Raw genomic sequence first — 17,488 nt, 5'->3', positions numbered from 1 at the left:
GGGAAATGCGATAGGTGGAGGGAGGACAAGGTGAGGGTGATAGGCGGGCCTATCACCCTCACCTTGACCTCCCTCCACCTATCGCATTTCCAACGCCCCTCCCCCAAGTCCCTCCTCCCTACCTTTTATCTTAGCCTGCTGGACACACTTTCCTCATTCCTGAGGAAGTGCTTATGCCCGAAACGTCGATTCTCCTGTTCCTTAGATGCTGCCTGACCTGCTGCGCTTTTCCAGCAACACATTTTCAGGCTGTATTTATATCCCTATTTATACGCATCTGTTGTATCATATTCCCCAAGGGACACAACATTGTCATGGTAACATCACTAGATTCTAGTAATCCAGACTGCCAGGCCAGGCCAGTACTCTGGGGAGATGAATTTAAATACAATTAATAACTCCAGATGATAAAGCTTGTCTCAGTAATGGCAACCACAAAAAGTATCATCTGATTTGCTAATGCCCTTTAGGGAAGGAAATCTTCCATTCTTACCTGGTCTTGTCTACATTTGACTCCAGACCCACAACAATGTTGTGACATCACACACAGTCTTGGCAGAGCATAGGACTGCTCTCTCATTACAGACAGACAACAGGTCATGATTTAACCATTCCTCAGGCAAGGGGAGAGATTGAAAAAGAAAGTCCTTCATGTTAACTCAGTCGGTGATGGGAACCGAACCCACACTGTTAGCACCACACTGCTTCACAAACCAATTGCGCAGCCAACTGATGTAAACTGGCTGTTATTAACTCTGAAATGACCTATAGCAATCCACGTGGTTTAAAGGCAGTTAGGAAGGGACAACATATGCTGGCCCTGTCAGCAATCCGACCAAAGAATTAAAATAAAATCCAAACAAGTATTGACTGCTCTCCCTTTGCTCATACTTTACAAATAATTTTAATGATGATATGAAGCAGGCCTGCCCCACTAAGGAAACAACTTTTTTGATTTTATTAATTCACAGGTTATGGGTGATGCTGGCCGGGTCAGCATTTTATTGCCCATCCCTAGTTGCTCCTTTGAGAAAGTGGTGGTAAACTGCCTTCTCGAACCGCTGCGGTTCACCTGCTGTGGGTTGACCCACAATGCTGTTAGAGAGGGAATTCCAGGATTTTCACCCAGAGAGATGGGACGAATGGTGTTATATTTCTAAGTCAGGATGGAGAGTGATTTTGAGGGGAAATTGCAGGTGCTGGTGATTCCAAATTTCTATCCTTTTCCTTCTGGATGGTGCATTTCTGCTGTAGCAGGAAAAAGACTTGTACAATTCAGTGTAAAACAACTGCTCATAAATAGCAGAGGGCAGTTAGTAATCTGTTGGTTTTTGGAATCCAGCTCGGCAATAATCCAGCACAAAATGAGACCCCCTTGCACTTGCTCTCTCTTTTCCTGAAAGATTATTAGGCATTTGTAAGAAAGGCTGTCAAATCACAATGCAACATCATAATTGTATAACAGAGGAGAACTGAATTTAAGATATCAATATATGTACCTATGTTTACATTTATCTATATAATCCCTTCAGACTGCACCACGCACTGAAATAGGTTGGAAGTGAACAATGTGGCTTGGAAGTTATTTGTAGCTACCTCTGCTCCACTGCATTACTGTGCTGGAAACCTGACTGAGAGTTCACTGCTTTGCTTTTTCTGCTGCACCAGCATCATCCAGGGCTTATAGAGTCATAGAGATGTACAGCACAGAAACAGACCCTTCAGTCAAACTTGTCCATGCCACCCAGATATCCCAACCTAATCTAGTCCCACTTTGCCAGCGCCCAGCCCATATCTTTCCAAACCCTTCCTATTCATTTACCCAATCAAATGCCTTTTAAATGCTGCAATTGTACCAGCCTCCTGCACGTCCTCTGGCAGCACATTCCACACACGCACCACCCTCTGCATGAAAACATTGCCCCTTAGGTCTCTCTTCTACCTTTCCCCTTCACCCTAAACCTATGGTCTCTAGTTATGGACTCCCCCACCCCAGGGAAACGACCTTGACTATTTATCCTATCCATCCCCCTTCATGATTTTATAAACCTCTGTAAGGTCACAGCACAGTCTCCGAAGCTCCAGGAAAAACAGTCCCAGCCTACTCATGTCTCCCGAAAGCTCAAACCCTCCAAAACTGGCAATACCCTTGTAAATCTTTTCTGAACCCTTTCAAGTTTCACAACATCCTTCCAATAGGAAGGAAACCAGAATTGCACATAATATTCCAAAAGTGGCCTAACCAATGTCCTGTACAGCCGCAACATGACCTCCCAACTCCTATATTCAGGTCTCTCTGTATTCCTCTAATTCTGACCTCTTGCACATGCCCTATTTTCATCTTTGGTCACTATGTCTTTAGTTGCCTGGACACAAAGTGCTGGAATTTCATCTCTTCCTCTTTGAACTATTTTTGGGTAACTGTCCACATATCTCCTTAACTCTATTAGTTTTTGGCTATTTCCATGATATGGAGGACCTTGAGGCATTTTATTCAAAGCTGTTGGAGAATATCCATCTTGCAGCATTTTTCTCGCTAATTCTCCGGCTGTGGGTATCGTTGGAAAGATTGATATTTCTTACTCAGTACAAATTGGGCCTGGGATGGGGGCGTGAGTGCTTCTTGAACAAATGCAATCCTTATGGGGAAAGTTTGAAGTTTTGACTCAACAATGTTAAATACGAAGGAACAGTCAGGATGAGGTGTGGCTTGGGAGGGAGAGGGAAGAGGTCAGAAGGGGGTGGGTGATCTCATGCACCTAGCAGCCTTGTTATTCCAGCTAGTGAATGTCCCAGGCTTGGGAGGTAGGAAGCAGAGTCAGAGAGTTATACAGCACAAAAACAGACCCTTCGGTCCAACCCGTCCATGCCGACCAGTTATTCTAAATTAATCTAGTCCCATTTGGACCATATCCCTTTAAACCCTTCCTATTCATATACCCATCCAGATTTAAAAGGCATAATTTTAAATATTGTAATTGTACCAGCCTCCAGCAATTCCTCTGGCAGCTCATTTCAATTCCGCACAACCCTTTGCATGAAAAAGTGTCACTCTTTAGGTCCTTTTTATATCTTTCCTCTCTCACCTGAAACCGATGCCCGGGAATAAGACCTTGGTTAGGTGAATTAGTCAGGGGTGGATGTAGAGTAGGGGCATGGGATTCTATGAGAAGAACATTTGGATAGCTGCATTTTTTGGAAATGTTTGGATAGATGATCGACATGGATTAGTTGGACCACAGGGTCTGTTTCTGTGCTGTGTATCTTTATAGGGCAGCACGGTGGCTCAGTGGTTAGCACTTCACTAATTCTGTCTGGCGAAAGTTACACTGCTCATGACTCCAGACTGAGTGTTTTCTGTCAAGAAAGTCCTGATGCATTCTGTAGATAGGGCACAGTGCAGCCAAGATGAGTTGGATGATGCTGACGTTTTGGGTGTTGGATGGGCTGCCAATCAAGACTCTGCAGTATAACAGAGACAAGGGGCACAGTATTAGCACATTCCAAACCACTGTTGGATTCAGCACATTGTATTGCATTATTCATGATTGGTACCCTTTTCAGCTAACTCCTGATCTGGTCTTTTAGTAATAAAGTCAACGTAACGCCGTAAAATGAAGTTCCTGTTCAGCTTTGTTGAATCCCTGTGGACTGGAAATTCAGAGGATCATGTTCAACTGTTAGAGCGAGCTTTACAATAACTCTGGAAAACATGAAGCTACTATCATTATCTCAATATTCTGTGGTCATTGTTGTGATTCTTGAGGGAGATTGCGGTTTTAGTCAGGATCAGTAGAGACTGCTGCATGCTTGCCTGTTGGGAAGCTGACCTTTTATTAAACATTCCTCGACTGATTTACAGGGTAAGGTTTAGCCACAGGCTGAACACACAGCCATTTCTCAATAGAGACAGTTGTCATGTGATATCTTGCATCTTTGGTGTGCACTATTTATATATTTATCAATAATGGATTGCACTGCAAAGATCGATTATAAAGTGGCTTTAACTTCTATGTTCTCAGGCCTAAGTGTACAAAGCAAACTTGCCCTCATGTAGCCCTCCTGAAGAAGGGCTAATGCCCGAAACGTCGATTCTCCTGTTCCCTAGATGCTGCCTGACCTGCTGCGCTTTTCCAGCAACACATTTCCATCTCATGTAGCACCAATCATGAACAAGAAGGAAGGGGATGGAGCACCAGGGAACCAGGTTTGATTGTCTGTGGAAACTTGACACATTCTCCCTGTGTCTGCATGGGTCCCTCTCACAGTGCAGAGATATGCATGTTAGGCGGATTGGCCATATAGTTGCAGGCTGGGTGAATTAGCCATGCGAAATGCAGGGAGAAACAGGTTAGGTTTGCATTCTAAAGGGTCACAACAGCTGAATAGGAAACTATTATTGGTGGAGTGGAGGAAGCCAATACTGAGGAGAATCTGGTGTTAGAGGAATGGAATGATTTCAGATCTTAGAATCTCTACAGTGTGGGAAACAGGCATTTTGGCCTATCAAGTCCACACTGACCCTCCGAAGAGCATCCCACCCAGAGCCAACCCCATCTCCTACCCTATCCCTGAAACCCTGCATTTCCCATGGCTAATTCACCCAGCCTGCACACTGTATGGCCAATCCACCTAACGTGCATATTTCTGCACTGAGGGGGAATCCATGCAGACACTGGGAGAATGTGTGAAGTTTTCATAGACAACCAAACCTGGTTCCCCGGTGCTGCGAGGCAGCAGTATGAAACACTGAGCCACCATGCCACCCCAATCTAATGAGACTGTCGATAACCACACTCCATGAGCAATGTCAGGCTTATTGCTTTTTTATGATTTGAAGTTCACAATTGCCTCATACCCAAATAAATTGTAGGATTCTCTGAATACAATACAGTGATGTGATAGTGGCTCCATGTGTGTCCCATCACACAGTAAGTTCCTGTGTCCCTCAACTGTTTGGTTCTCCGAGCAAGAAGTCAACTTCCAATCTAGGCGGGTGGCGACTGTAGCCTGGCAACTGCATTTTGTTAAATGAGAAGGAGTGGATCTGCTCAGAAAATCTTCTCAAGTTTCCAACCACTAACAGAGCTATGACAATGAGAGACAGCGAGCAACAGGACCTTCTCCAGTAATGAGCTGTCAGTTTTGGTGACTGCACCATTGCTGTCAGAGCCCACTGTCGTCATACATTTTCTTGCGTGAATTGCCCCTCTCAATTTTTTTAAAAAATCTATCTTTTCGTTAAGATGTTCTGCTTTTGAAACCATTGACGTGATAGCGCCTAAATTACCAATGTATGCTGCGATGCATTGCTCAATTATTTTAACTGGCCTGCAGAGTGAATCATTTCTCGAGACAAGCTTGAAATAAACCCAAGCCACACACTGTGGGAGTCTTTTAATAATCTCATTATTATTTTACTAGGCAAGGAGACAGAATCGTGGTCACAGATGATTCCAATGAGGATTGGTGGAAGGTAAATACCAGTCTTGTCAATCATTTTATTACAGTGTCTGCAGCTCATAACGAAACAAGCTTACAAATGAGCTCAGTGGGTAAATGAGGTGGACCATATCGACTTCATTGATTGTGTGCCTGATACTGAGGCACAAGTACTAACTTAATTGATGTGGAATTTACACATTGATGATTAAAAATAGAAAGGTTCTTCGTTAACCCATGGCCCGCTAAAGGTGTCTACAAGGTTAAAAACTCCAAAAGCAATAAAATTGTCTCTATGCCAACAGCAGTCTTGATGCACTGTGGATTTCAAATCTAGAACAGGATTTCAAATGCACAGAGGGAGATTATTCGGCCTGCCCAACCTGTGCTGGTTTGCGGAAAGAGCCACCAATTTGTCCCATTCCCATGTGTTTTCACGGTAACTCTGTAAACTTTTGTCCTGACTTAAACACACCGTATGTCCGATTCCTTTTTGAAAGTTACTGCTAAATCTGCTTCCAGCAACCTTTTCAGGCTGTGCATTGCCGATCATCATCATTTGTCATCAAGTCATACAGCATGGAAACAGATCCTACTGTGGAATTCATTGCCAAAGAAGGCTGTGGGAGGCCCAGTCATTCTGTATATTTAAAGCAGAGATAGATAAGCTCTTGGTTGCCAACAGGATCAAAGGTTACGGGGAGTGTTTTAAAAAATTCTCAAGGTCAGGTTCGTAGGAGAGTAGTCTGACACAGAACAAACAACCAAGAGGCGAGTCTGAAAATGGGGTTGAAAAACCTAATAGCCTTGTTTTGAATGGTGGAGGAGCCTTGATGGGCCGAATGGCCTAATTTCTTCTCCTATGTCTTCTGGTTTAAGCAGAGTTGTGGAAGTACTGTTACTCCAAAGGACTGGAACAATTAAGATGTGCTGAATGGTCTTCTGTGATTAATATTTTGTGCTTGTATGACAATTAAGTTTCAATGAAATCCCTTTCATTAAAAGTCTTACGCAGTTTAGGGGGATTTAAAACAGGATGTAGTTCCTGCTGTGAATCAGTCCAGTTTTTATCTCTTGCCTTTCCAGTATGTAATACATTTGCAGCATTTTTCCAAACTTTTTGGACATGCTCATCACAATTTTGTTCTATTATGCGCTCCCAGTGAGGCTTTGCTCTGGAAGCAAACATTAGGGACATTGTCTGTGTTTATCATAGTGACATATCTCAGTATCCAATCCTGTAGGCCTCTGCACCTTCCTGAACCAGAAATCTGTCAAACGTCACTTACTTAGAAACAAAATGAAAACATAGGAGCAGGAGAAAGCTAGTCGGCCCTTCAAACCTGCTCCACCATTCAATATGAGCATAACTCATCAGCCAACTCAGACCCTGTGTCTACTTTTTCCCCATATCCATCAATTCCCTTCAACCCCATATAAAACTATTCTTGAAAACATCCAATGTTTTGGCTTCAACCACTTTCTGTGGCAGAGAATTCCACAGGCTCACCCCTCTCTGGGTGAAGTAATTTCTCCTCATCTCACACTTGACATTGTTAGGTCTGTTACTTTATGTGCATGAGTCTAATGGTCTCATTGTTAGCAATGTTAAAAATCACACAACACCAGGTTATAGTCCAATAGGTTTAATTGGAAGCACTAGCTTTCGGAGCGACGCTCCTTCATCAGGTGGTTGTGACAACCACCACTCTGAAAGCTAGTGTGCTTCCAATTACACCTGTTGGACTATAACCTGGTGTTGTGTGATTTTTAACATTGTACACCCCAGTCCAACACCGGCATCTCCAAATTGTTGTTGGCTATAGTTTACAATTGGCAATCAGAGGAAAGTAAAATCAGTTGGACAATCCTGATATGGGATTATATGTATAAACAGTCTTGGCATTAAAGTGCTCCCAGTACCATAAGACAATAGGAGCAGAAGTTAGGCCATTCAGTCCATCGAGTCTGCTCTGCCATTCAATTGTGGCTGATAAGTTTTTCAACCCCATTTTCTCACTTTCTCCCCTTTAATCTTTGATCCCCTTGGCAATCAAGAACTTATCTATCTGTCTTAAATACACTCAATGACCTGGCCACCACAGCCCTCTGTGGCAATGAGTTACCCAGATTCACCACCCACTGGCTAAAGAAATTTCTCCTTACCCTGTTCTCAAGGGTCTTCCCTTAACTAAGGCTGTGACCTCAGGTCCTCGTCTCTCCTGCCAATGGAAACCCCTTCCCAGTCATTAACTTTTACAACGTGCTCCAGTTCAATTAGGAGAGAGTGCTGCACTTAATCCAGGAGGTGCTGTCTTTTGGATGGCACATCTGCCCTCTTGTTTGGAGATCAAGGATCCCGTGGCACTAAACTGAGGAAGAAAGTTGCTTGGCCAATATTCAGCCTTCAGTCAACATCGCAAAGAAGATTCTCTGGTCATTCACTGTGCTGTTCGTATGATTTTGTTGTGTGCATATTGGCTGCTGAGTACCCGCCATTATAATAGTGACTGCACAACGAAGGTACTAACAGTGCTGGAGAAACTCAGTAGAACTGGCAACATCTGCAGAAAGAGAAACAGTTAATGTTTTGAGTCCAGCATGAAATTTATGAGACTTGAAATACTAACTCTCGTTTCTGTCTCCACAGATGCTGCCAGATCTGCTGAGTTTCTCCAGCATCTAAATTATGTTGCTTCTACACGACAAAGATCCTTCATTGGCTTGAAAGTAGGTTTGAGACTTTCAATGGTCAAGAACAGTACCATATAAACACAAAAAGAGTGTTGGGTGCAGAATCTTGGAACCATTTTCAAGGCAGGTAGATTCTTGATTAGCAAGGAGATGAAAGATTATAAGAGGTATGCAGGAATGTAGAGTTGAGGTTATAATCAGATCAGCCATGACCTTATTGAAAGGTGGAGCAGGTTCGAAGGGCTGAGTGGCCTACACTTGTTTGTTTTCCTGTCCATAAGGTTGTTTTCCCATGGTATCGACACCTATTTAATAGTCAGCTTAAGGTGGTTGTCTGATGCCATGCCCTGACTAAACCCTTTGGTTGAGTAGGTGACACAGCAATGCAGTGAAGTGTTGCTTCAAGTTTGCAAATCACCTTTGATAAGGCTGCCTATGGCCTGATCCAAAATGCTACTTTTAGTTGGATGTCTGAGTAGGGAAACAATGACCCCATCCCCACCACCCCACTTTAATCCATTCCCCACCAAACTGGGGTCACCGGGTTCTCCACGTCTTCAATTCCTGAGGGAGTGTCACTTGCTTTTGCAGGTTTCACCCTCCCTGAGACAGCCCTCCAAGAATTAATACTTAGTCCCAGTTATAGCCATGAGCAACCCAATGGACAACCTGTAGGGCTTTTCTCTTTTGTTTTCTATGAATACTTCTTAATTTATTAGTTATAAAAGCGACAGGAAATTAGGGAGGCTGTAGAGACGGTAAAGAAGCATCTAATTAGTCAACAAAGTGTCTGCTTTTTCAATGGTGGGGAAAGGGTTAAACCACACTTTGAGACAACGCCTCACAGAGATTCGAGGACTGATTGTGTTAGGTACAAAATCACATGAGGAATCCTCCAAGGTACCCATCCAATCAATTGGTTGCCGATCCAATCCACTGCTATCACATCCCCCTCCTCCACTTTTACCCTCCCTTTCCAACTTGTTATTTACTCTGTTACTCTTTAGAATTCCAGGGAGCTATTAGCTGGGATGTTAACATTGACTGATTATTTGGGTCTGACGGCCTAATTAATCCTCCAGGAGAGAAGGCGCTGTGTGAAGGTGGCCTGACATTTATTTCAAATTATTCACACAGGGAGATGTACAGACAGGTTGAGACATGCACCACTGGCATGAATAAGTACCGCTCTGATTTACAGAGAGCCCATTAGTTCAGACGACATTACAAAACACAGGCAGGACTTTTTATCTGCGCTTGTCCTTCACTGTGCATATATTATCTTGCTGTGGCTCTTCCAGCATTGCTTCATTCATCATCATTCACAACAGGGCTGCATACTTTAAACTCACTGCGTTTGGTTACATCAACTTCATTCTGTGATGCCATGTCACTGTTCATGTCTGCGTTTTGCTGAGTTACTTAAGAGGACCTTGTGGTGCTGTGGCATTGTCTCTTACCTCTGAGCTAGGAGGTCTGAGCTAAAGTCTCACCTCATAGAATCATGTCTGAAAATTTCTGACCAGTTACTTTATCAAACGTTGACCGAAGTTGAGAAAGCATCTCCCAAGCTTTTCATATTCTAAATGACAGCCCTCAACATCCATCAGCTAGTTGTGTAAATAAAAAAAAATTGTTATTCCTTGCAGCATTCCCACAACATTAGACTTGGAAGAACAGCCATGACTCTCAGAGAATTTGTGTCCAGTATGGATACGATGGGCTGAAGGGTGTCTGTCTGTGCTATAAAAATCTGACTAAATTTTAAAATTGTCCTTGATTTAAAAATTCCAGCTGAGGTGCCTATTTCAGAATTCCTACCTTTCGTTGTATCGTCCCACCCTGAATTGGAATCAATCCAGGGATAGCTGTGCTGTTTTTTTTGGGATCCAGCTGAAAACCTGGCATTTTCAGAAGGAGCAGTCAGAACATTGGTCTTCAGCATTGGGAGACTGTAGCGAAACAATTCCTTCATTATCCCTTTTATTAAAGATGGATTTAGAAAGTTAGAAATGGTGACACATCCAGCAATTAACTTGTTATTCCGACCGCGTACTGAGAGTATCCCCAGCTCGTACACCTACAAGCCATACTTGGAGAACCTCCCCCGAGTCAAGATGGCGCAATGTCCAGGACCTGTCATAGAACCACTGAGCTGCTGTGGTGCAGAAATCTGCCCATCATGCCTGCACTGGATCACCATGAAGTTAATCATAGTTCTGAAGCTTTTATCTCTTTCTAATTTCAGTTTGTTTCATTGCCTAATTCATATAGAGTTCAACTTTTTATTGATATTTAATGATCGTTAAATCATTGAATAAATAGTTGGGTAAGAATGGGTCATATGTTGTCTCGTTATGTTGTACTTTTGCTGTCTATCTTTGCTCTTCTGATATTAAACCCTTTGTTGTACAAGCTTTCTATCATTTATCTCTTAAAATCCCAACAGTAAAAAAAACAGAATCTCTTCTCTATACTGCAATACTTTCTCCCTGCTGTGATGATGAGCCTTTCTGGGTGTTTTAACTTAACAACCACTTTTAGCTCCATATTATATCATTGTTTGGAAATAACTGATTTAATGATCTATATCTGCCTGGATACTTAGTAAGTGGTAAAAATAGACTCCCTTCTTATAGTACCTTTCACAACTTCAAAGTGACTTGAAATACATTTTTGAAGAGCAATCTCCATAATAATGTAGGAAATGGAGCAACCAATTTTCTGCACAGCAAGATCCCACCAGCAACAATGAGGTACTGACCAGATGATCTGTATTAGCAATTGCTTGCTGAAGGATAAGTTTTGTCAGGTTCACTGAGAAGAACTCCCCTACTCTTTCTCGAGGTGGTGGGAAAAGATCTGGGAAGGACAGATGAGGCCTAGGTTTAACACCTCATTTGGAAGATGGCATTCCTGCCCATGCAGCACTCCCTCTGAACTGCATTTGATTGTCACCTTAAATGCCATGCTTAAGATTTGACGCCCCCCTCCCCCCCCCCCCCCCCCCCCCACCCCAACATTCAGAATCAGGTGAATGTATGTTCCCCACTGAACTCAGACTGAATTAAGAAGTGCAGCCCACATTCTTAAAACGGCTGAAGTTTGTTCTTCTGTTGCCATGGTATCTGCACAATATACCCCACAGAATAAATGGGCTGAATTCTGAGGCAAAGGAACCAGAGGTGATAAAGAGCAGCTCTCAGTTTTATAATCGAAACAAAATGGCAGAAGATTTTAGACACTTGCTATTGGAAAATAATTTTTCACCATGGCACCTAATTGCCTACACTTGAGACGATGCAGTGAACATGTCATGTGGGAGCTTTGTAATTGGATTATCTCTTGCTCTGATGTTATATTGTTCATTAAAGGAGAAACAGCATTTGGCACACAGTCTGCAATATGCTTCCTGCTGTTTTAATGTTTCATTTTCACCTGGTACAGTTTGGAGAAATATGATCAACATTGTTTGCGAACTGCTGAACACATGCCTTTGGCAGACAATCCGAGTTCTTATGCAGCTCCTTTCCGCTTCTGCTCCAGGGTAAAATTGGTGACAGAGTCGGGTTCTTCCCTGCCAATTTTGTTCAACGCATCCGACCTGGAGAGAGAGTTTGGCAGTGCAACAGAACGTTCCAGGGCAGCAAAGAGCAAGGGCAGTTGCCACTGAAAGAATTACAGGTTGGTAAAAGCCTCAGAAAGGACCTATGTGGAACTGTGTATTACTGTTGGGGTCCTGTCTGCTGGCTGCAGAGCCCCTGAGACCCCCATGGTGCCCCCTTTTGCTGGAGGGTTTGACAAGGCAGTGGCAAGGCGACTAATGGTCCTTCCCTTTGGAATCAGGACCCCATGTCTTGCAGACACCCTGCCCAATGACAACTGCTGAAGAAGGTGGTGGTGCATGATGTTATCACTGATCTAGTAATTCAGGTTAATGTGCTGTTGGCCATGGATTCAAATCTCACCACACTAGCTGGTAGAGTTCAAATTCAGTTAAATCAGTCTAGGACAACTAGGTGGTGGTGTAATGGTAGTACTTAGTAATCCAGGCCCCAGACCATTGGTGTGGGCTCAACTCCCACCTCAGCAGATGGAGAAATAAAATTCAATAAATTCTGGATTGAAAGCTCTTGGTTACCACTGTCAATTTGTTGTAAAAATCCATCTGCTTCATTAATGTTATTTTAGGAAAAACTGCCATCTTGCCTAGCCTGACCTACACGTGACTCCAGATCTTCAGCAATGTCGTTGACTCTTAATTTTTCTCTGGGCGATTAGGGAGGGACATTAAATGCTGACTACCACCGTTCTGCATATGAATAATGCTCAAGCTCGACTCAGAAATGTGACTATGACAGCTGTCATCAATTATTTTAAACACTCATCAAGTTCACCAATGTCCTTTAGGGAAGGAAATTTTCCACCCTTACCTGTATGTGACTCCACACCCACAGCAATGTCAGTGACTCTGTTGGGCAAGCAAGTATTTGAGTTCATTGGCATTTGTGGATGGGCGATTATTCTGGCCTTTTCAGTAATGCCCATATCCTGCAAAAGAATAATGAGGGATAAATGATGCTAGCAATCAATGTATAGACTTGCATTGGAGGCTATTTGATCCCCTATCTGTGGGTTGCACATTTCAGCACCTGTGAAGGGCACTCAAAATTCATCTTGCTTATGAACTTAAAACTGGATCGAGAGAGCAATACAGTCACAAAAGTATCCAGTTATTCACTTCTGAAATCTTCATTGTCTCCAGTTCCTCATCCCATTCTGATGAAATTCTAATTAATGCAGTTGCTATTTCACAATGTTAAAAATCACACAATCGGGTGGGCTCTCTGAAAGCGAGTGTACTTCCAATTAAACCTGTTGGACTATAACCTGGCGTTGTGTGATTTTTAACTTTGTCCACCCCAGTCCAACACCAGCATCTCAACATCATGGCTATTCACAATAGAACTGAAAATGTGTTGCTGGAAAAGCGCAGCAGGTCAGGCAGCATCCAAGGAGCAGGAGAATCGATGTTTCAGGCATAAGCCCTTCTTCAGGAAGGACTTTCCTGAAGAAGGGCTTATGCCTGAAACATCGATTCTCCTGCTCCTTGGATGCTGCCTGACCTGCTGCGCTTTTCCAGCAACACATTTTCAGCTCTGATCTCCAGCATCTGCAGTCCTCACTTTCTCCTATTCACAATAGAAGCCAGCTTCCGATGAATAACAGAACAGCAGTTCATGTTGTGTCCTGCCTCCAACTCCAAAATACACTGACCTGTAGAAATGATTGAAATAAAATGCTGCTGGATGTTTGCTTCTGTGCAGGAATCATAGCCAAGATTTTATACAAGTACAATGGGAAAAATATAAGCGTTGCATTATACTGCTTATCTTTAAAATATGTTTGTGCATAGGATGAGGGGATCACTGGCAAGACCAGCTTTCATTGTCTATTCCTAATTACCCAAAGGGAGAGTTAATTACACTGCTTTGGTTTGGAGTTACATATAGGCCAGACCAGGTTGACAGACCAGGTTGACAGACCTCCTTCTCTACAGGATATCAGTGAACCACATGGGTTGATGTTATGAGAGTTGATGCATCGTTACCATGCAGCTAGCTTTTTCTTCTAGATTTCTAATGAATTCAGATTTCACTCTCTGCTATGGGAGGATTTCTACCTCCAGCACATTCAGCTGGGGTTCTGGGTTATTAGTCCAGTGTCATTGCCTCTGCCTCTCCCTAAGTAACAGTCCCATAATAATCAGTCAATTATTTTTATTTTAAAAAATTGAATCCTTTTAACTTCTCTCACTGTTTGAATACATCTTAGGCTATAAATCTCTCTTTCCATATGCAGTCTTTCCCTTTATTATATAAAAAAGGACAGTGAGATGTAGCTGCTAGTCAGACACCTATAGAATAATTTAGAATTAACCTCTCTGGAGATATTGGTGTTCAACCAGTAGCAGACATATCACACAAAACAATACATCTACTCTCAACAGTGCTCACATTGTTACAAAACAACTCAAGGTAGAAAGTATATTTTCTTTTAGGCTATTCTCATATTAATAATTCGCGGTAAGTTGCCCTTACGGAGGATTCCATCAAAAGAACCATCATCCCAAGTATTGGGAAACAAAAAATGGGTACGAGTGACAAACTTAGGGTGTTGACTAATATTGAATAGGTGAATGAGGGCTAGTTGCCTGCCAGGCTGTTGACTATGCACTGACTAAACAAAGAAAGGAAATACACTGCAAATAGTATCGAGCCTAAATTCACTGGTGCCACATGTACATTCCTGTGAGTCTCCTTTAGCCTTTGATTTTATATCTTGCTCTCATTCTAACCTAGACAGTTGGGACATTTTTATTACATTAAAGCCACCATATCAATGCAAGTTGTTATTCATCAAATAGTGTAGCACAGAAAGAGGCCATCAGTCCAATCTTTCTAGAGAACTTACCATTGACTGACTACTTAGCTTCCATGACTTCCTGATCCTAATTCTTATAGAGCTATTACTAGAGTCATGATGACACAGGTAGAGCCCAAAAAGTCTGCACTGGTTCCCTTTTGAGTAATCCAGTCACCCCACTCTCCTGCTCTATCCCCATTGCCCCACAACGTTATTTCCCTCCAGTATCTGTCCAGTTTTTTTTGTTATGTTTCATTGGAGTAGCACACTGCAAATCAAACCCTGTTATTTCCAGAGTCACCACAAAGGTTAGAGATTCTATCAAATTTTACAAAATTTCCCACTTTACCCCTCACTTTTAGAGCCAGTTTGACAGAAAGCTTAGAACAGGTCTTTGTACTTAAAAGGAGTTATAGTCTACTTGTTTGTAATAAATAGCAATCCTAGGTGGACAATTATGAACCAGTGACACAGTGGTTAGCACTGCTGCCTCACAGCGCCAGAGACCCGGGTTCAATTCCCGCCTCAGGCAACTGACTGTGTGGAGTTTACACATCCTCCTCGTGTCTGCGTGGGTTTCCGCTGGGTGCTCCGGTTTCCTCCCACAGTCCAAAAATGTGCAGGTTAGATGAATTGGCCATGCTAAATTGCCCGTAGTGTTAGGGGCAGGGGTAAATGTAGGGGAATGGGTCTGGCTGGGTTGCGCTTTGGTGTGTCGGTGTGGACTTGTTGGGCTGAAGGGCCTGTTTCCACACTAAGTAATCTAATCTAAAAAAAACTCTAATCCCACCCTGGAGACACATCCACACGTGCACACGGGCAAAAAGAAACGGATGTTATGGGAGGAGGGGAAGACTGGGAAGGCAGTTCAGCAAGGCCTGCTCACCAGGTTCAATCAGGTGATTCTTTGTCTTGTCAGGGCTTGCTACTCCTTGAACTTCCTTCTCCATTTATTGTGACTTGCTTGAAAGAATCACTGGGTGACCGGTTCACAATTATGAAGTCTCTAACTTGCTGGTTTAACAAAGCACAGCTTCCCCTCCCACTCTGCCGAGGATATGGAGGTGCTGGGCCTCCTCCACCACCGCTCCCTCACCACCAGACGCCTGGAGGAAGAACGCCTCATCTTCCGCCTCGGAACACTTCAACCCCAGGGCATCAATGTGGATTTTAACAGTTTCCTCATTTCCCCTTCCCCCACCTCATCCTAGCTTCTAACCTCCAGAAACTCGATCCCCTGACCTGTCCGGACTTGTCCGACCTGCCCAGCTCCTTTTCCACCTATCCACTCCACCCTCTCCTCCCTGACCTATCACCTTCATCTCCTTCCCCACTGACCTATTGTACTCTATGCCACTCTCTCCCCACCCCCACTCTCCTCTAGCTTATCTCTCCACGCTTCAGGCTCTCTGCCTTTATTCCTGATGAAGGGCTTTTGCCCGAAACGTTGATTTTGCCTGTCCTCGGATGCTGCCTGAATTGCTGTGCTCTTCCAGCACCACTGATCCAGAATCTGGTTTCCAGCATCTGCAGTCATTGTTTTTACCTACAGCTTGAACAACTGCCAAGGGAGGATAAAATGACTTGGTGGTTTTTACTGCAGAGTAAAGGGACAGTTCCTTCTCTCTCAGGAGGCTGTTCAGCTATGTTATTAACAGGCAGAAGGCCTTTGTTATCAATATGTTGTCACCATTTCATAGACCAATCAGCTGCTTGTTGCCTGCCAAATCTCCATTCATATGCAAACCCCCCCCCCCTGGTTCCAGCTCATCTGTAACTCAATTTCCCTCATCACTTGAACAAATAGCTGTGTAAACAGCACTTAGAGCAGCTGTCAGGGAACTTACTTTTAAAACGTGCAGCAGTCTTTCAACAACCTTTGGCTTTGAGAACAGTTCTTCTTTCATTTCAGTGCACAATCAAATGTACAGAAAATGAAAAGGTGCTGTCTTTACATTTAACATCATTAATTCTCTCTGCTTCCACTGTCCTCATGAAGATTGCATTCCAGGTCAATACCTTTCCCAGTATAAGCACATTCTTTCTCATATCCTCTCTGTACCTCTTATCCTACACCAATCTGTGTCCCCCAGTCCTTATACCTTCTGCTAATGTAAATAATTTACTTTATCATCTCATCTAAATCTCATTCTGTCAAGATTATGGGCAGTTAAAAATTAAACACAAACATCCTGTATCACTCTTAAGACAACTTGATCAACAGAGGGAATGTCCCTAGTAATTGCATTAAGTATGATTTATTAAATAGGAAGTTTACCTATTCAAGTTTAGCTTAATTTTCCATAAATATTGGTAGAAAGGGCTCAACATTGTTTCTGAAGAGCTGAGAGTGTGGTGCTGGAAAAGCACAGCAGGTCAGACAGCAGCTGAGGAGCAGGAGAATCGATGTTTCGGGCATAAGCCCTTCATCAGGAATCCTGATGAAGGGCTTACACCTGAAAAGTCATTTCTCCTGTTCCTCGGATGCTACCTGACCGGCTGTGCTTTTCCAGCACCACACTCTCGACTCTGATCTCCAGCATCTGCAGTTCTCACTTTCTCCCTCTGTTTCTGAAGACTACGGCCTGCTTTAAGCTCCAAAATCAAAAATTAGAATGATCGTCCATTGAAAATTTCTTGTATGTAAAGTTCAATCGTATCTTCAGAGTCGATTGGAGGAAAATGATTTGAATTCTCGTTGCTATTCTCTTAAAGCAAACGCAAGAATAGGTATTCAACTGAATTCATTGGGTGATTTGTCTGCTGAGTAATGGTGGATCAGAGGAAAGGGGATGTCACAATTCATAGCCTATTAATAAGCAGACTGAGGTTGAACCATGTTGTAAGGTCATTACTGCAACACTCAGATTACATTTGTAATTTATATGCCTAATCAGTGACTTTGGACAAGGAGCTGTGTTTAACA

At 43.0% G+C, this 17,488-nt stretch overlaps 1 protein-coding gene across 1 annotated transcript in view; it reads left to right on the top strand.

The window, feature by feature from the left end:
• The window catches only part of LOC122539796 (SH3 and cysteine-rich domain-containing protein 2-like), a 128,069-nt gene that overhangs the window by 103,823 nt on the left and 6,758 nt on the right, over positions 1 to 17,488 (top strand). Inside the window, exons 9-10 of the mRNA XM_043674858.1 lie at positions 5,425 to 5,476; positions 11,683 to 11,820. Of these exons, the coding sequence (XP_043530793.1) occupies positions 5,425 to 5,476; positions 11,683 to 11,820 (190 nt within the window). The remainder of the gene's footprint in view (positions 1 to 5,424; positions 5,477 to 11,682; positions 11,821 to 17,488) is intronic.

The sequence above is a fragment of the Chiloscyllium plagiosum genome, chromosome 33 (assembly GCF_004010195.1).
Source record: "Chiloscyllium plagiosum isolate BGI_BamShark_2017 chromosome 33, ASM401019v2, whole genome shotgun sequence".
Lineage (NCBI taxonomy): Eukaryota > Metazoa > Chordata > Chondrichthyes > Orectolobiformes > Hemiscylliidae > Chiloscyllium > Chiloscyllium plagiosum.
The sequence above is the reverse complement of the archived record's forward strand: the minus strand, read 5'-3'. Positions and strand labels throughout refer to the sequence as shown.